This window comes from Oncorhynchus masou, chromosome 29 (genome assembly GCF_036934945.1).
Source record: "Oncorhynchus masou masou isolate Uvic2021 chromosome 29, UVic_Omas_1.1, whole genome shotgun sequence".
In the NCBI taxonomy this organism is placed as follows: Eukaryota; Metazoa; Chordata; class Actinopteri; order Salmoniformes; family Salmonidae; genus Oncorhynchus; species Oncorhynchus masou.
The window spans coordinates 84002710-84023187 of NC_088240.1; the positions used below are offsets into that span (position 1 = coordinate 84002710).

General features: G+C 46.1%; 1 protein-coding gene across 1 annotated transcript in view; it reads right to left on the reverse strand.

Annotated features, from left to right (window-relative positions):
* Positions 1-3773: 3773 nt before the first annotated feature.
* nek11 (NIMA-related kinase 11) overlaps positions 3774-20478 on the reverse strand; it is a 45090-nt gene continuing 28385 nt past the window's right edge. The window contains exons 4-9 of the mRNA XM_064945003.1: positions 14426-14544; positions 14143-14207; positions 10570-10696; positions 7907-8056; positions 7647-7725; positions 3774-3863 (exon numbers count right to left, since the gene is read on the reverse strand). Coding sequence (XP_064801075.1) covers positions 3774-3863; positions 7647-7725; positions 7907-8056; positions 10570-10696; positions 14143-14207; positions 14426-14544 — 630 coding nt within the window. The remainder of the gene's footprint in view (positions 3864-7646; positions 7726-7906; positions 8057-10569; positions 10697-14142; positions 14208-14425; positions 14545-20478) is intronic.

Below are 20478 nucleotides of genomic sequence, written 5' to 3' on the forward strand. Positions count from 1 at the left end.
TCAACACTAACCTTAGACCCAACCCTAACCCCAGCTTCATGTCCACATACCAGCTCAACACTAACCTTAGACCCAACCCTAACCCCAGCTTCATGTCCACATACCAGCTCAACACTAACCTTAGACCCAACCCTAACCCCAGCTTCATGTCCACATACCAGCTCAACACTAACCTTAGACCCAACCCTAACCCCAGCTTCATGTCCACATACCAGCTCACACTCTTAGACAACCCTAACCTTCATGTCCACATACCAGCCAACCCTAACCTTAACCCAACCCTAAGCTTCATGTCCACATACCAGCTCAACACTAACCTTAGACCCAACCCTAACCCCAGCTTCATGTCCACATACCAGCTTAACCCTAACCTTAGACCCAACCCTAACCCCGGCTTCATGTCCACATACCAGCAACCCTAACCTTAGACCCAACCCTAACCCCAGCTTCATGTCCACATACCAGCTCAACACTAACCTTAGACCCAACCCTAACCCCAGCTTCATGTCCACATACCAGCTCAACTAACCTAACCTTAGACCCAACCCTAACCCCAGCTTCATGTCCTCATACCAGCTCAACACTAACCTTAGACCCAACCCTAACCCCAGCTTCATGTCCGCATGTCCACATACCAGCTCAACACTAACCTTAGACCCAACCCTAACCCAGCTTCATGTCCACATACCAGCTCAACACTAACCTTAGACCCAACCCTAACCCCAGCTTCATGTCCACATACCAGCTCAACCTAACCTTAGACCCAACCCTAACCCCGGCTTCATGTCATACCAGCTCAACCTAACCTTAGACCCAACCCTAACCCCGGCTTCATGTCCACATACCAGCTCAACACTAACCTTAGACCCAACCCTAACCCCAGCTTCATGTCCACATACCAGCTCAACACTAACCTTAGACCCAACCCTAACCCCAGCTTCATGTCCACATACCAGCTAACCTTAGACCCAACCCTAACCTCATGTCCGCATACCAGCTCAACACTAACCTTAACCCCTAACCCCATGCTTCATGTCCACATACCAGCTCAACACTAACCTTAGACCCAACCCTAACCCCGGCTTCATGTCCGCATACCAGCTCAACACTAACCTTAGACCCAACCCTAACCCAAGCTTCATGTCCGCATACCAGCTCAACACTAACCTTAGACCCAACCCTAACCCCGGCTTCATGTCCGCATACCAGCTCAACACTAACCTTAGACCCAACCCTAACCCCAGCTTCATGTCCACATACCAGCTCAACCCTAACCTTAGACCCAACCCTAACCCCAGCTTCATGTCCACATACCAGCTCAACACTAACCTTAGACCCAACCCTAACCCCAGCTTCATGTCCACATACCAGCTCAACCCTAACCTTAGACCCAACCCTAACCCCAGCTTCATGTCCGCATACCAGCTCAACACTAACCTTAGACCCAACCCTAACCCCAGCTTCATGTCCGCATACCAGCTCAACACTAACCTTAGACCCAACCCTAACCCCAGCTTCATGTCCGCATACCAGCTCAACCCTAACCTTCAACCCTAACCCCGCTTCATGTACCAGCTCAACACTAACCTTAGACCCAACACTAACCCCAGCTTCATGTCAACCAGCTAACCCTAACCTTAGACCCAACCCTAACCCCAGCTTCATGTCCACATACCAGCTCAACACTAACCTTAGACCCAACCCTAACCCCAGCTTCATGTCCGCATACCAGCTGAACCCTAACCTTAGACCCAACCCTAACCCCAGCTTCATGTCCGCATACCAGCTGAACCCTAACCTTAGACCCAACCCTAACCCCAGCTTCATGTCCGCATACCAGCTCAACACTAACCCGGGGCTCTCGAGTGGCGCAACGGTCTAAGGCACTGCATCTCAGTGCTAGAGGCATCACTACAGACCCTGGTTTGATTCCAGGCTGTATCACAACCTGCCGTGATTGGGAGTCCAATAAGGCGGAGCACAACTGGACCAGCGCATCAACGGGTGAATCCGGGTTAGGCCGTCATTGTAAATAAGGGCCTAGTTTGGTTAAATAAAAAAATTAAAACAACCTTAAACCTAGCTTCATGTCCACATCCCAGTTCAACCCTAACCTTAGACCCAACCTTAAACCTAGCTTCATGTCCACATCCCATTGTAAATAAGAATTTGTTCTTGCCTAGTTAAATAAAGGTTAAATAAAAAAATTAAAACAACCTTAAACCTAGCTTCATGTCCACATCCCAGTTCAACCCTAACCTTAGACCCAACCTTAAACCTAGCTTCATGTCCACATCCCAGTTCAACCCAACCTTAGACCCAACCCTAAACCTAGCTCCATGTCCACAACCTGGTTCAACCATAACCTTAGACCCAACCCTAAACCTAGCTCCATGTCCACATCCCAGTTCAACCATAACCTTAGACCCAACCCTAAACCTAGCTCCATGTCCACATCCCAGTTCAACCATAACCTTAGACCCGACCCTAAACCTAGCTCCATATCCACATCCCAGTTCAAACATAACCTTAGACCCAACCCTAAACCTAGCTCCATGTCCACATCCCAGCTCAACCATAACCTTAGACCCGACCCTAAACCTAGCTCCATGTCCACATCCTGGTTCGACCCAACCTTAAACCTAGCTTCATGTCCACATCCCAGTTCGACCCAACCCTAAACCTAGCTCCATGTCCACATCCCAGTTCAATCATAACCTTAGACCCGACCCTAAACCTAGCTCCAAGTCCACATCCCAGTTCAACCATAACCTTAGACCCAACCCTAAACCTATCTCCATGTCCACATCCCAGCTCAACCATAACCTTAGACCCAACCCTAAACCTAGCTCCATGTCCACATCCCAGTTCAACCATAACCCTGGCTTCAACCACAATTCTAACTATAAGGTGTGTAGAATTCCATTGGACAAGTCATCAGGGTAAGTATGTAAAAAGTGGAATAACATGATCATGTCACTGACCAGTTAATAAGCATAACATCAGATCAGAGAATCATATCATCCATGATCCCAAGTTAATCACCATTTCTCACAACCATATCACATTGTCCACATGCTACCAAGTCATTCATGGCAAGTCATTACAGAAACAGTCTGTCAGGCAACAAATGACATGATCGTGTCAATCCTAAAGAGATGGGTGTGGCTATTGCTAAGACCTAGACCTAATCTGGTCTTTCTCTGCTACTGGTACACCTGGCTACTCTAACATATAGAAGAGTGTGTGGCCAGCTAAGCTAATGATGACAGGCACCTTCCCTGATTGGTGCCAGTTTGAATCAGTGACGGTCTGGTTTGTTTAAGAGACAGCTGCTACTAACTGTGATTTCCATGTCTGAGTGAGTGAGAAAATGTGAGTGTGAGGAAGTGAGAGAGAGAGTGAGAGAGAGAGAGGAAGTGAGAGAGAAAGAGACAGACAGAGAGTGAGAGAAAAGGGGGTTATGGAGAGGGACAGAGTATGGCAATATTAGTATGTGTTTGCGTAAATGCTTAAAAATCCCTCTGTCCTGATGCAGCCACATTGCGCTAAGCTAAGCTTTTATAAATTAGCAAAAATGTCTAAAAACCTAAGGAGCAGTGTTCATTCTTCATGTCTGAGGATGATAGTGGTGTGTAACTGCAGCCATGTAGCTCTAAACTGAGGAGCCAGTGTGCATTCTTCATGTCTGAGGATGATAGTGGTTTTAGTTCTCCCTCTTCCTTCTTAACAACCCAAACTACAGACAACCATACAGTATATAGAGCATGTCCTTACACCGCTTTCAATATCTGTGCTGCGTCTCTTTCTCCAGCCGATGTCTTGTCTCTCAGTGTCAGACTACAGAACTTGTGTTTTAAGATCTGTAGAGAGACAGAGAAAAAGAAAGGGAGGGGAAAGAGAGCGAGAGTAAAAGAGAGAGAAAAGAAAGAGCGAGATCAAGGTTAACATTATCAATATTATTGCTTTATTACAAACAGACTAGTATATCCTTGTCTTACTTCACCATCGTTGATATGTTACGTCTCTCTCTCCCTCTCCCTCTCTCTCTCTCTCTCCCTCTCCCTCTCTCTCTCTCTCGCTCTCTCTCTCACTCTCTCTCTCTCCCTTCCACTCTTTCCTCTTTCTCTTTATTATGCTTTCGGCATAATAGAGGGTGGTGCCCTATCTCTATGTCCTTCGTTCTCTCACTGAAATCTGTCAACAAGAGAAGAGGGACATGGAGGGTAAACCACTGGGGGGAGAGGGAGAGGGAGGAGAGGGAGAGGGAGAGGGGGGAGAGAGGGAGGGAGGGAGAATATTCACAGGACAATAGAAGAAACTTGACATGGAAAAAAACACCAGTCACGCCACACCCTGAATAGAAATAGAGGGAGAGATGAATGAGGAGGAGGAGGGAGAGGAGGAGGGAGGAGAGATGGTGTAGGGGGAGAGATGGAGAGGGAGAGGAGGGAGGGAGGAGATGGAGTAGGAGAGATAGAGGAGGAGAGATCGAGTGAAAGATGGAGATGGAGAGATGGAGTAGGGGGAGAGATGGAGGAGAGATGGAGGAGGGAGGAGAGATGGAGGAGGGAGAGATGGAGGAGGGAGAGGAGGAGGGAGGAGGGAGAGGAGGAGGGAGAGGAGGAGGGAGGAGAGATGGAGGGAGAGATGGAGGAAGCGGAGGGAGAGATGGAGGATGAGAGATCGAGGAGGAGGAGGAGGAGCGAGGAGAGATGGAGAGAGAGATGGAGGAGAGATGGAGAGAGATGGAGGAGAGATGGAGGAGGAGGGGGGAGAGATGGAGAAGGAGAGATGGAGGAGATATGGAGGAGGGAGAGAAGGGGGAGATGGAGGAGGATGGAGGAGGGAGAGATGGAGGAGATGTGGAGGAGGAAGAGATGGAGGGAGAGATGGAGGAGGAGAGATGGAGGAGATATGGAGGAGGGAGAGATTGAGGAGCTGGAGGGACAGATGGAGGAGAAGAGAGGAGAGATGGAGGAGGGAGAGATGGAGGAGCTGGAGGGAGAGATGAGGAGGAGAGATGGAGGAGATATGGAGAAGGGGAGATGGAGGGAGATGAGGAGGAGAGATGGAGGAGATATGGAGAAGGGAAGGATGGAGGGAGAGGTGGAGGAGGGAGAGATGGAGGTGCTGGAGGGAGAGATGGAGGAGGGAGAGATGGAGGAGCAGGAGGGAGAGATGGAGGAGCTGGAGGGAGATATGGAGGAACTGAAGGGAGAGATGGAGGAGGGAGAGATGGAGGAGCTGGAGGGAGAGATGGAGGAGGGAGAGATGGAGGAACTGGAGGGAGAGATGGAGGAGCTGGAGGGAGAGATGGAGAAGATGTGGAGGAGGAGGAGGAGGGGGAGATAAAACAAGAGACATCAAAGAACCATTGTGTTTTATGGCAAGACAGAACAGCCAGGCAACACCAATTACCATGTTCACTGAGAAGGAGACACAACAGTGTCAGACTAGCATACAGACATAAAAGGGGATAGCCACATCATATACTTTACATGTACACTCAGCCATAGGTGCTAGAGAGAAATGCAATGCATAAAATGCAGTGCTGACAGAAAGAAAGCTGAACAGAATACATCATGTACAGTCAGGTTAGCATACTGCACAAGGCAGAAACTAAACACAGACCACCAGATGTGTATCCATGTAATGTGTACATTTACATACGGTGCCTTCGAAAAGTATTCAGACCCCTTGACTTTTTCCACATCTTGTTAGGTTACAGCCTTATTCTAGAATGGATTTTTTTTTAAAAACTTCAGTAATCTACACACAATACTCCATAATGAAAAAAACAAAAACAGAAATACCTTATGCACATAAGTATTCAGACCCTTTGCTATGCATCTAAATTGAGCTCAGGTGCATCCTGTTTCCATTTCTCATCCTTGACATGTTTCTACAACTTGATTGGAGTCCGCATTGGTGAAATTCAATTGATCGGACATGATTTGGAAAGGCATAAACCTGTCTATATAAGGTTCCACAGTTGACAGTGCATGTCAGAGCAAAAACCAAGCCATGAGGTCGAAGGAATTGTCCGTAGAGCTCCAAGTTAGGATTGTGTCGAGGCACAGATCTGAGGAAGAGTACCAAAAAATATCTGCAGCATTGAAGGTCCCCAAGAACAATCGGGGAAGAAGGGCCTTGGTCAGGGAGGTGACCAAGAACCCAATGGTCACTCTGACAGAGCTCTAGAGTTCCTCTGTGGAGATGGGAGAACCTTCCAGAAGGACAACCATTTCTGCAGCACTCCACCAATCAGGCCTTTATGGTAGACTGGCCAAAAGAAAACAAAACACCTCAGTAAAAGGCACATGACAGCCGCTTGGAGTTTGACAAAAGGCACCTAAAGACTCTTAGACCATGAGAAACAACATTCTCTGGTCTGATGAAACCAACTCTTTGACCTGAACACCAAGTATCACATCTGGAGGAAACCTAGCACCATCCCTAGTATGATGGTGGCAGCATCATGCAGTGGGGATGTTTTTCAGCGGCAAAGACTGGGAGACTTGTCAAGATCGAGACAGAGATGAAATTAGTCAAATACAGAGAGATCCTTGATGAAAACCTGTTCCGGAGCACTCAGGACTTCAGACTGGGGAGAAAGTTCACCTCCCAACAGGACAACGACCCTAAACACACAGCCAAGACAATGCAGGAGTGGCTTCGGGACAAGTCTCTGAATGTCCTTGAGTGGCCCAGCCAGAGCCTGGACTTGAACCCGATCAAACATCTCTGGAGAGACATGAAAATAGCTGTGCAGCAACGTTCCCATCCATCCTGACAGAGCTTGAGAGAATCTGCAGAGAAGAATAAGAGAAACTCCCCAAATACAGGTGTGCCAAGCTTGTAGTGTCATACCCAAGAAGACTGGAGGCTGTAATCACTGCCAAAGGTGCTTCAACAAATTACTGAGTAAATACTTTTTTACTTATGTAAAAAAAATATTTTTATTTTTTATAAATTAGCAAAAATGTCTAAAAACCTATTTTTGCTTTTTCATTATGGGGTATTGTGTGTAGATTGATGAGGGGGGGGATAATGTAATCAATTTTAGAATAAGGCTGTAACCTAACAAAATGTGGAAAAAGTCAAGGAGTCTGAATACTTTCCGAAGGCACTGTACATGCTTGTCAGATACAGTACATTACAGTACATTATTTACAGTACATTTATTATCTCACATGAGCTGGCTTTATGTTTCATTGACTGTGTGTGTGTGTGTGTGTGTGTGTGTGTGTGTGTGTGTGTGTGTGTGTGTGTGTGTGTGTGTGTGTGTGTGTGTGCGTGTGCGCGTGTGTGTGTGTGTGCGTGCATGTGTGTGCGCGTGCTTGTGTGTGTGTATTGTCAATAACAATGTGGACGACAGATGAAATGCTGACTTTCTAACCTGTCATGGTAGAAAAGGTTATGAACACAGAAAATGTGCTGTGGAGAAAAGTGAACTATGACAGGAAGTCAATTTAACATTGAGTAAATCCAACAAGCCAGTAGGTTTGATTAGTCTGTGATTCTGGTACCATAGCTCCGCCCATTTGACCTTTGGAGCCACCCCAATGAATCAACCAATCAATCAGCCTTAGGAAGTATTTATATTGCTGTGATATGTGTTATGTTTCCAGGATAGGTCTAACCTGCATACTGTCCTCAATGAATTTTGTCTTCAGAGCTTCTGCAGCAGAGAGCCTGGATGACGGGGTTTTCTCCAGCATCCTAAAAGAGAGACAGCACATGGTTCTGGATAAGTTAAGGGTTCGGGTTTGAAGGCGGGTAAGACACTCTTTATCCTGTATTATCCTTTTTTGTACACGTTGAAGCACAATGTGAGAGGATTGAACTCTGACCGATGTGTTACTGAGTTGACCCTTACATTCTCCGGCTAATGCCTTCTCACCTTTGCATGAGTGTGTTGAGCTCCAGAGAGTATCTGGCTGTCAGTCTGGGAGTTTCTCCCTCCACTATCTTCATCACAACTGACAAGAAGTTGTGTCCTTCAAAGGCGTGTGACAGGCAACACATCTCATACAGGATACAGCCTATGGCCCTGAAACACACACACACACACACACACACACACACACACACACACACACACACACACACACACACACACACACACACACACACACACACACACACACACACACACACACACACACACACACACACACACACACACACACAACACACACACACACACACACACACACACACACACACACACACACACACACACACACACACACAATCAGACAACACAGTTCACAATGGTAGTGATATCATCAACACCTCTGGGTATTGGTTAAGGATACAACTGCACCAGGATCCACTGGTCCTGACCTGAAGTCCAGTCGTATGGAACAGTCGGTGCCAGTTGAGGTAACCTTTGAGGTCCCCATCCATCTGAGCAGTGATAAGGTCACCTACTGTATCAAAACTGTCCTTCCATTCCATATTCATTACCTGCACTTGGAAGGGGTGTGCGACCAGACACTCTGATCTACTGTGTAATTGAATCGATAAATCAATGTGGTCTCATATTTCCAATATGAGTAATACCCCACATGGACTCTAAACAGACCAGCAAGAGGTGAGAACATTAACACACCTGGTAATGGATCTGTACACATCTTATATCGAGGTGTAATAACGGTGTAATAAAGGTGTAATAAAGGTGTAATAAAGCTCCCTTCTCCTGCAGGTTGTTTGGCATCAAAGGAAAGTGGCCATGAATAAACAGATTAGATGGGAGAATAATAAATGCCCGCCAGACATATGTGAATGAATATACTAGCTCCCGTTATTACTCTTGGTGGAATAGAGAGATAACCAAACGATGACAGGAAGCAGATGGAAGTTAGAGAGTTAAGGTATTATTTGTCAATCATCCACCTCTTTGTCTTTAATATCACGCTCTCTTAATCTCTTGTTTTATTGCATCCTGCCACACAGGACACCAGAACAACAATGCAAGTAATACCAATGGACAGATTCTACAATGAATATGAATGTATTCAGATACCATAATGGAGGATAAACAAGCAATATCATCTACATTTCCCTGGAAGCCTCCATCTTATTTTCCATATCAAATGTTCCATTGTTTTTATATCAAGTAATAATTGTATTATTTGATGTCAAATAAGAAGAAGGGATTGGGAAGAGGAGTGGACATCCATGTATTACAGGATTTCAAACAAAAAAATCTACCACCAGGCAATGTCTCATTGTGACCTAACAGAGTTGTGACTCTACTTGTTGCTCTAATCCTCATCCATCTCCCACTTCCTGTCTTGACTTATTACCTACAGTGAGCCCTCTCCTCCTTGTGAGATCAGCTAAACGGGCCGTGTGTGGTACAGTAGAGCGGTCGGGGCGTGAGGTGACCACTTCCTCTCTCATTAGTGTGGTCTATGGAAGAGACGCTGAGCCTAGCGGAGTGAGGAGGAGTGGGAGGCAACAGACTACCCAGAGGGCTGTGTATCAGTGTCTGAGATCACCACCATCTCCTCAATTGGCTTCTTGGTTTCTTCCTCTCTGTCGGATGAAATAAGCAATTTTCCACTCCCACTCTGGGATTAGTGGTCATTTCCTCTTGAAAACAGATAAATAGAGAATGAAGGGGGGAAGGCCAGGGGTGGAAGGAAGCTGCTGGCAGCTGGGAGGGACAGTGCAGAGTTGACAGACCTTTTGTCTCCATTCAGTACTATGTTCTACCGGCTCTACTTATTTTTCTCCAAGAAATCAGATTCTTCTTCATGAATAACTTCTCATAAAGACTATTATTTGAAACCATGGAGCACTGGTGCTGAGGGAAGTCATGTACAGTTACTACTGTTGCATTCTTTTCAAAGAACTTTGAGTTCAGTAGATGCTTGCACTTCAGACTGCAGTGAAAGATGAGGGATCTATAGTCGCTCTTGGCATTAAAGGTGTTCTTTATGCTCTCCTGCTGATCAGACCAACGGCCGTATCGACTCCATTCATCATTATACATTAGTCCATTTCTACCCCTCTTCTACACTTCATTACTCATCACATATTCCAGTCCATATCCAAAGTGCCTCTTAGCCATGCTCCTTTTGGACTGCTTTGAAGTGAGTAGCAAGTTCTCAGGAAATGCCAGCCAAATCTCACAATGAGTGTCTGCCTTGATACGTGACAGCATTACACAGCATTCTGAACTCAGCACTGCAGCCTTAGCAGGAAGCAGAGACGGAGGAGGAAACTGGATGTCAATAACTCTCTTGAGGTTCGGAGGGGAATGAGAATCAAAAAAGAACTCATCTTCAAAACGCAGAGCTGTAAACAGGTGTTTGTTTCATTGAAGGTTTTATACATGACAAACATAATAAAACGTGTGGTGGCTGCCACAACACAAAACACGCATTACAAGTGTGAAGAAAGTTACTACACACATAAACAAACAGTGTAGCATCAAGATAAATGTCCACTCACCATTTAACCTATCTGACCTTACCTTTCTTTACATTTGAACTTGAACCTAACTTTGACCTTTCTGTCTTTGAGCCTCAGTGTGCTGCTCCACCTTCCTACCAGATATCAGACTTGGAGTCGTAACCGTGGTGGTTCAGGACTTCAGGGCTCATGTAGTAAGGCGTGCCCGTGAAGGTGGTGGCCAGGTCACATGACCCCATCAGCAGACAGGACACCCCAAAATCACCTGAACGGAGGAAGAGCAACACTTATAATAATCATATATTATATTTGTAGAGTGCAATTTGCATAAGATAAGAAACAAAACAAAGAACAATAAACAGCAACAATGCATTACCTAATAATGCTAAATCTAGACTTTAAGCCGATGAATTTATCAAGCATTATGTGGTGATTATTTCCAAACTGGAACCTGTTCCTATTTCCTGTGCCCTCATTGATCCCATCTGAAAGGACCAGGGGATGGGTGTGAGCACTATGCAGAAGGACAATAAAAAGGCTGAAAGAAGTGTCCGCCATATTGCTTTCACCTGTCCAGTCCTCTTTCGAGTGACAAGGATGAGTCTTAATAGGAAGAGGAAAGAAAGACACTTTTCTGTTTGGAATTGAACCATTAGCACATTAAAGTAGACCATTTTCTGTTTGGAATTGAACCTTTAGCACATATGTAAACAAAGTGGCATAGTTAAAGTGGCTAGTGATAGTATTCTGTTTTTAGAATTGAACCATTATCACGTTAAAGTAGACAGTTTTCTGTTTGGAATTGAACCATCAGCACATTTTCCGTTTGGAATTGAACCATTAGCACATTAAAGTGCATGCCCTTATTATGTTCTTGTCAAGTGTCAATGTGCAGCGGGTAGGAAGGAGACAGGCGCAGGACACAGAACTGAGTAAATAACATACTTTACTCGAATAAACAACAAAATAAATTCCACCCAAGGAAAATACTCCAGCTCACAGAAAATAGCGAACACTTCATACAACGAACAAAAACGAACAAAACCATGTGGGAACCAGAGGGTTAAATAGTGAAATAAATAATAATGTCATGGAAAGCAGGTGTGTACAATAAAGACAAAACAAATGGACAATGAAACATAGATTGGTAGCGGCTAGAAAACCGGTGACATCGACCGTCACGAACCCCGCCGGAACAAGAAGAGGCACCAACTTAGGCGGAAGTTGTGACAGTACTGCCCCCGATGCGTAAAAGCGACTCCAGCTGCACGCTGACACCGGCCTCGGGGACGACACGGAGGGTGAACAGGGTCTCCGCAGTCTGTAGAGCCGTAGGGAGACTGGGCAAAGGAAGGAGATGGCAAAAAACGATTCACAACGACCAGGATCGTGGTGTTTCCCTGTGACGGAGGTAGATCCGTCACGAAATCCACCGATAGTTGGGACTGGTAGGGGTTGTAATTTCCCTCTGGGCAGGTGTCTATGTGCCTTGCACTGGGCGCACACCGAGCAGGAGGAAACATAAACCCTCACGTCCTTAGCTAAAGTGGGCCACCAGTACTTCCCACTAAGACAGCGCACTGTCCTACCGATGCCAGGGTGATCAGAGGAGGGGGACGTGTGGACCCAATATGGCAAACGAACTGTACGGAGCGTACAGTCGCCCAGCTGGACACTCGGTGGGAGTGGGCTCTGTACGTTACGCCCGCTCGATGTCCACATCCAGCTCCCACACCACCAGTGCCACCAGGCCAGAAGCTGAAGTATGGGAGTGGGAACCATGGGCCGCTCCTCTGTGTCATACATCCGGGACAGTGTGTCTGCCTTAGTGTTCTGGGAACCTGGTCTGTAAGAAAGGGTGAAAACAAAACAGGTGAAAAACATGGCCCACCTTGCCTGACGAGGGTTCAGTCTCCTCGCCGGCAGGATGTACTCCAGATTGTGGTGGTCAGTCCAGATGAGGAAAGGGTGTTTAGCCCCCTCAAGCCAATGTCTCCACACTTTCAGAGCCTTTACGACAGCCAGTAGCTCCCGGTCCCCCACTTCATAGTTAAGCTCCGCCGAGCTGAGCTTCTTCGAAAAGAAAGCACAGGGGCGGAGCTTGGGTGGCGGAGTTTGGATGGCGGAGTTTGGCGGAGTGTGGCGTACTCGAGCGCTGAGACAGCACAACACCTATCCCAGCCTCGGACGCATCGACCTCCACTATAAATGCCAAGGAGGGATCGGGATGATCCAGCACAGGAGCCTGGGTAAACAGAGCCTTCAGGTGTGACCAAAAGCCCTGTCTGCCCCAGCCGACCACTGCAGTCGCACCGGTCCCCTCTTAAGCAATGAGGTAAATGGGAGCCGCTAGTCCCATGGGATGACCAAAGCCCTATGACGGATAAACCTCCGGTAGTAGTTGGAACCAAAACCCTAAGAACCGCTATTAACCTTCTTAACCGTGGTTGGGAGTCGGGCCAATTAGGCACGGCTGAAATACGGTCATTTTCCATCTCCACCCCTGACGTGGAAAGGCGGTACCCTAGGAAGGAAACCGACTGTTGAAAGAACAGACACTTCTCAGCCTTCACGTACAGGTCATGCTCCAACAGTCGTCCAAGTACCCTGCGCACCAGGGACACATGCTCGGTGCGTGTAGCGGAGTATATCAGTATGTCATCGATATGCACCACTACACCCTGCCCGTGCAGGTCCCGGAAAATCACATCTACAAAGGATTGGAAGACTGATGGAGCATTCATCAACCCATACAGCATGACGAGGTACTCATAGTGCTCCGAGGTGTTCCGCCAAACGCCGCCGGGACAAGGACAGGCACCAGACAGTTCAATTGTCTTAATTTGTTCTAGTGAATTACATATTTGATCTAAATCTTGTGAGCAAACAACTGGCAGTGATTTACACAGTGGGCTACAGATGGTGTGCTGTGTATAAACTGTGTGTGTATAAATGCTGTGTAAACTGTGTGCTGTTTAAACTGTGTGCTGTGTATAAATGCTGTGTATAAACTGTGTGCTGTGTATAAACTGTGTGCTGTGTATAAACTGTGTGCTGTGTATAAATGCTGTGTATAAACTGTGTGCTGTGTATAAACTGTGTGCTGTGTATAAACTGTGTATAAACTGTGTGCTGTGTATAAACTGTGTGCTGTGTATAAACTGTGTACTTTCAACAGTTTCCCTGTAAGGGGTGCGTAATCAGTGGCAGGGAAGTCAGACGCAGGAGAGCAGAACTTAGTAATAACCGGAGCAGTTTAATAGCGAAACCCACAGTTATGAAAATAAGTATATTGGGTACAAAACCCGTCACGCACCAAACAGCACGTGCACAAGCACTTACAATAAACAATCCCAGACAAAGACATGGGGGGAACAGAGGGTTAAATACACAACAAATGATTGAGGGAATTGAAACCAGGTGTGAGGAAAAACAAGACAAAACACATGGAAAATGAAAAGTGGATCGATGATGGCTAGAAGACTGGCGACGCCGACCGCCGAGTGCCGCCCAAACAAGGAGAGGACCCGACTTCGGCGGAAGTCGTGACAATTCATCCATTACCTTTGTAGATAATTGTATGCCGCAGACATATGGAGAGAGCCTTAGAATTTAACAGGAGTGACACATCCTCCCTGCACTTTTAAGGACTAGCAAAGATTTCAAACAAACAAAAAAACTCCCATGGGCCCCTGCTGCATTGGAACTCACCGATTTTAACTATGTTCCTTTTCAGGAAGATATTTTTGGCCTTCAGATCTCTGTGGAGGATGTGCCTGGGACAGAGGAGACATTCCTCAGCAAAGGCAGAGCAGGACACACAGGCATCAGCAGACAAGCAGACAGGCAGGAGTACAATAAAGAAATAAACCTTGCACAATGCAATCATGATACTTTGAAGTCCAAAATATATCCTTGTTTAGATCCCTGTGGTTCTTAGACCTCCCCCTTGTGTACTCTTCATTTTTGACAAAAGTATAAATACAGTATGAACCTGTTATGCATGTAGTGGAGTCCAAGCAGCAGCTGGATCAGCCAATCAGTGACCTGGGTCTCAGGCAAGCTCTGCTCTGCTTCTCTCACTTCCTCCAGATGACAGTCCAAGTCCCTGTCCTAGAGCATAGAGTATTATAGCAACAGACTTAGATATTCATACAGATACCCACATCACAATAAATGCATGCAAGCGTATACAGGCGCATGCACGCACACACCCACCAACACACTATTGTGGATACACATTGTGGAAAACCTTTTACAAAATACCCATTCCGATACGTCCATAGGTTCATTCATTTCCATTCTGGGGGAAATGTGCACCAACTCTAACTGTAAGAGCTAAGTGCATCAACACTAAGAGAGCTCTGAATCCTCGTCTCTATTTTACACTCCAGACAGAAAGGTCCACTGTCAGCTGCCATTGTGACCATTTAACTGTCTGTGAGGATAAGCTGGAATGAGATCTGAGCTGGCTTCATTCTCTCTAATGGGACTTCCAGCGAGAACAGAACAGCACCAATGAACTTCTTAATGGAACTGTGGGGGTGTCCTCACTGGTTCATTCTGAGAGGCACTGAGTAGGTTATGATGCTCTGGCAGTGTGTGTGTGTGTGTGTGTGTGTGTGTGTGTGTGTGTGTGTGTGTGTGTGTGTGTGTGTGTGTGTGTGTGTGTGTGTGTGTGTGTGTGTGCGTGCGTGCGTGCGTGCGTGCGTGCGTGCGTGCGTGCGTGCGTGCGTGCGTGCGTGCGTGCGTGCGTGTGTGTGTGTGCGAATGCCTGCGAGCATGCCTGCATGCATCTGAGCTTCTGTGTAGTGGGGCAACTCCTATGACTAATAGGGAATAGGAACCAAGGGAAAGTCTATTTTGTGTGTATATGGGGGGATGATGGAACAACATAAGCTGTATCTGTGTCGGTAGGGCTGTCCCCGGCTAGAAATGGGGAACTGTTTAATGAAATAATTAAGACACAGAAATGACTAGAGGAAGTCCGACCGCAATTGATTTGATTATGCCTCCTGGATCACACTTGCTGCGCTGTTAGGAAGGAAAAAAAAAAGTGGGACTAGCACCCGTTGTCTCTCTCCTCCTCCCTGCTGCAGTGACCACCACAGAACATCAACAGTGTTTATAGTGTTGTCTCTCTCTCTCCTTCCTGCTGCAGTGACCACCACAGAACATCCACAGTGTTTATAGTGTTGTCTCTCTCTCTCCTTCCTGCTGCAGTGACCACCACAGAACATCAACAGTGTTTATAGTGTTGTCTCTCTCTCTCCTTCCTGCTGCAGTGACCACCACAGAACATCAACAGTGTTTATAGTGTTGTCTCTCTCTCCTTCCTGCTGTAGTGACCACCACAGAACATCAACAGTGTTTATAGTGTTGTCTCTCTCTCCTTCCTGCTGTAGTGACCACCACAGAACATCCACAGTGTTTATAGTGTTGTCTCTCTCTCTCCTCCCTGCTGCAGTGACCACCACAGAACATCAACAGTGTTTATAGTGTTGTCTCTCTCTCCTTCCTGCTGTAGTGACCACCACAGAACATCCACAGTGTTTATAGTGTTGTCTCTCTCTCTCCTCCCTGCTGCAGTGACCACCACAGAACATCAACAGTGTTTATAGTGTTGTCTCTCTCCTCCCTGCTGCAGTGACCACCACAGAACATCCACAGTGTTTATAGTGTTGTCTCTCTCTCCTCCCTGCTGCAGTGACCACCACAGAACATCCACAGTGTTTATAGTGTTGTCTCTCTCTCTCCTCCCTGCTGCAGTGACCACCACAGAACATCAACAGTGTGTATAGTGTTGTCTCTCTCTCCTTCCTGCTGCAGTGACCACCACAGAACATCCACAGTGTTTATAGTGTAGATATTCATACAGTTGTCTCTCTCTCCTCCCTGCTGCAGTGACCACCACAGAACATCAACAGTGTTTATAGTGTTGTCTCTCTCTCCTTCCTGCTGTAGTGACCACCACAGAACATCCACAGTGTTTATAGTGTTGTCTCTCTCTCCTCCCTGCTGCAGTGACCACCACAGAACATCAACAGTGTTTATAGTGTTGTCTCTCTCCTCCCTGCTGCAGTGACCACCACAGAACATCCACAGTGTTTATAGTGTTGTCTCTCTCTCTCCTCCCTGCTGCAGTGACCACCACAGAACATCAACAGTGTTTATAGTGTTGTCTCTCTCCTCCCTGCTGCAGTGACCACCACAGAACATCAACAGTGTTTATAGTGTTGTCTCTCTCCTCCCTGCTGCAGTGACCACCACAGAACATCAACAGTGTTTATAGTGTTGTCTCTCTCCTCCCTGCTGCAGTGACCACCACAGAACATCAACAGTGTTTATAGTGTTGTCTCTCTCCTCCTCCCTGCTGCAGTGACCACCACAGAACATCAACAGTGTTTTTGTGTTGTCTCTCTCTCCTCCCTGCTGCAGTGACCACCACAGAACATCAACAGTGTTTATAGTGTTGTCTCTCTCCTCCCTGCTGCAGTGACCACCACAGAACATCCACAGTGTTTATAGTGTTGTCTCTCTCTCTCCTCCCTGCTGCAGTGACCACCACAGAACATCAACAGTGTTTATAGTGTTGTCTCTCTCCTCCCTGCTGCAGTGACCACCACAGAACATCAACAGTGTTTATAGTGTTGTCTCTCTCTCTCCTCCCTGCTGCAGTGACCACCACAGAACATCAACAGTGTTTATAGTGTTGTCTCTCTCTCCTTCCTGCTGTAGTGACCACCACAGAACATCCACAGTGTTTATAGTGTTGTCTCTCTCTCCTCCCTGCTGCAGTGACCACCACAGAACATCAACAGTGTTTATAGTGTTGTCTCTCTCCTCCCTGCTGCAGTGACCACCACAGAACATCAACAGTGTTTATAGTGTTGTCTCTCTCTCCTCCCTGCTGCAGTGACCACCACAGAACATCAACAGTGTTTATAGTGTTGTCTCTCTCTCCTCCCTGCTGCAGTGACCACCACAGAACATCAACAGTGTTTATAGTGTTGTCTCTCTCCTCCCTGCTGCAGTGACCACCACAGAACATCAACAGTGTTTATAGTGTTGTCTCTCTCTCCTCCCTGCTGCAGTGACCACCCCAGAACATCAACAGTGTTTATAGTGTTGTCTCTCTCCTTCCTGCTGTAGTGACCACCACAGAACATCAACAGTGTTTATAGTGTTGTCTCTCTCCTCCCTGCTGCAGTGACCACCACAGAACATCAACAGTGTTTATAGTGTTGTCTCTCTCCTCCCTGCTGCAGTGACCACCACAGAACATCAACAGTGTTTATAGTGTTGTCTCTCTCCTCCCTGCTGCAGTGACCACCACAGAACATCAACAGTGTTTATAGTGTTGTCTCTCTCCTCCCTGCTGCAGTGACCACCACAGAACATCAACAGTGTTTATAGTGTTGTCTCTCTCTCCTCCCTGCTGCAGTGACCACCACAGAACATCAACAGTGTGTATAGTGTTGTCTCTCTCTCCTCCCTGCTGTAGTGACCACCACAGAACATCAACAGTGTGTATAGTGTTGTCTCTCTCTCCTTCCTGCTGCAGTGACCACCACAGAACATCAACAGTGTTTATAGTGTTGTCTCTCTCCTCCCTGCTGCAGTGACCACCACAGAACATCAACAGTGTTTATAGTGTTGTCTCTCTCTCCTTCCTACTGCAGTGACCACCACAGATCATCAACAGTGTTTATAGTGTTGTCTCTCTCCTTCCTGCTGTAGTGACCACCACAGAACATCAACAGTGTGTATAGTGTTGTCTCTCTCTCCTCCCTGCTGCAGTGACCACCACAGAACATCAACAGTGTTTATAGTGTTGTCTCTCTCCTTACTGCTGCAGTGACCACCACAGAACATCAACAGTGTGTATAGTGTTGTCTCTCTCTCCTCCCTGCTGCAGTGACCACCACAGAACATCAACAGTGTTTATAGTGTTGTCTCTCTCTCCTCCCTGCTGCAGTGACCACCACAGAACATCAACAGTGTTTATAGTGTTGTCTCTCTCCTCCTCCCTGCTGCAGTGACCACCACAGAACATCAACAGTGTTTATAGTGTTGTCTCTCTCCTTACTGCTGCAGTGACCACCACAGAACATCAACAGTGTTTATAGTGTTGTCTCTCTCTCCTCCCTGCTGTAGTGACCACCACAGAACATCAACAGTGTTTATAGTGTTGTCTCTCTCCTCCCTGCTGCAGTGACCACCACAGAACATCAACAGTGTTTATAGTGTTGTCTCTCTCGATCCTCCCTGCTGCAGAGACCACCACAGAACATCAACAGTGTTTATAGTGTTGTCTCTCTCTCCTCAGCTGCAGTGACCACCACAGAACATCAACAGTGTTTATAGTGTTGTCTCTCTCCTCCCTCCCTGCTGCAGTGACCACCACAGAACATCAACAGTGTTTATAGTGTTGTCTCTCTCCTTCCTACTGCAGTGACCACCACAGAACATCAACAGTGTGTATTGTACTGTCAATGTTGCTGCAACATAATTACAGCCATTTCTGACTGAAAGGTTGTTACCGAAATTCCTAATTTGTTTAGGTAAAACATTCCCTATTCCCTGAACCCTCGCTCTCTTTACGTGACACATGTATGCATCGCATGCACATGACTAATAGGGCCTGACCTATAGCACATCAGAATCACATCAATAAACTGCTTATAACAAACTCTGAACACCGTAACGCATGACAGCAAAATGGATGCACAGGAAGTGACAAACAAACTCGATACGGGAGAATGTTTACTGGTTGCTCAGGAGGTAAAAGGGGCGTTCAGATGTGAGGAATAAATTTGACAAGTTGTGGAAAATCCTGGAGATGAAGAAAAAGAAGGTAAGGAGCCAGTGCTTCATGTATATTATGTCTCTGCCAAACAGCTGCTGTTAGATTACAATACAACATTTCTTACCATTTGGAACAATGTAAACAACATCAAATCAATTACAAGCGTAATAGAGAGTCTATTGTAACAATTTTAGTTGTTTTCTTGAAAAGCCTTTATTACAGCAAAGACGAAAAACAGTCACATTTATTCGTGAACGCAATTTACGAAATGGGGGAGTTTAGGCCTATTTATTATAGCCTATAAAAGTGTTGAAATATAGTCCCAAGGCCTCAGTAAGTTACGGTATGAAGACTAAACAGGATGCGCTCTTAGGCCTACAGCTCGATGGTGGTTATACAAGGCTGCTATACGAAGCCTACTAATGATAATGACATGACTTACTATTATAATTATCATGCTCATCATAATAATAGTAATAATAACAACAAGAAGGAGATCAAGGAAAAAGGAGGTTTATTTTTTTTTATTATTCTAAATCTAATTTTGGGGACAATTTGGAACAGAGTAAACAACATGAAATAAATGATAAATGATGCCAGAGAGGCTGGTCTAATGAAAAAAGTTTAAAGCCCTTATTACAGCATAGCAAATATTAAAAACAGACGAATTTGTGTAATTGTTTTTCGACATGTGGTTGCGTAAGGCTTATTGCTCACAGAATCAGTAGGCTATTAAACAAACAGTCAAACAGACAACAGAAGCAGGATCTGTTTTATTTCTGTAGATATATATGGAAGATTTACAAAGCCAGGCACATTTAACAGTTTGGCTGTTGATTATAGACCTAATTAAGTTGGAGTTTCCTCTCTCCTCACTTTTCTTAGACAATTAAGGCAGTTTTCTTGCCTCCTAACTCCGCTGCTGCCTCCGCCACATTGTTCTCAACGCCAATATGCTGGTTAACTCTGCTATTATGCACATAGCAACATGGGCTAGAAAAAAATGCAAATTCAACAGCACACTGATGTGTTTCAGAACCTGATGTGTTTCAGGACAGTAACCACTATCCAATGTGGAAGAAAGCGGATTTGTTATAAAATAATATCATTTTGATTTGTGTTGCACCAAGGTTCTTACATAATATAACCATACACAATTTCAGTAGCACATCTCTTAGACTGATGGACTGTGCCATCCCCACGGCCTCCACAATGAATCAGTCCACTCAGACAGGCGC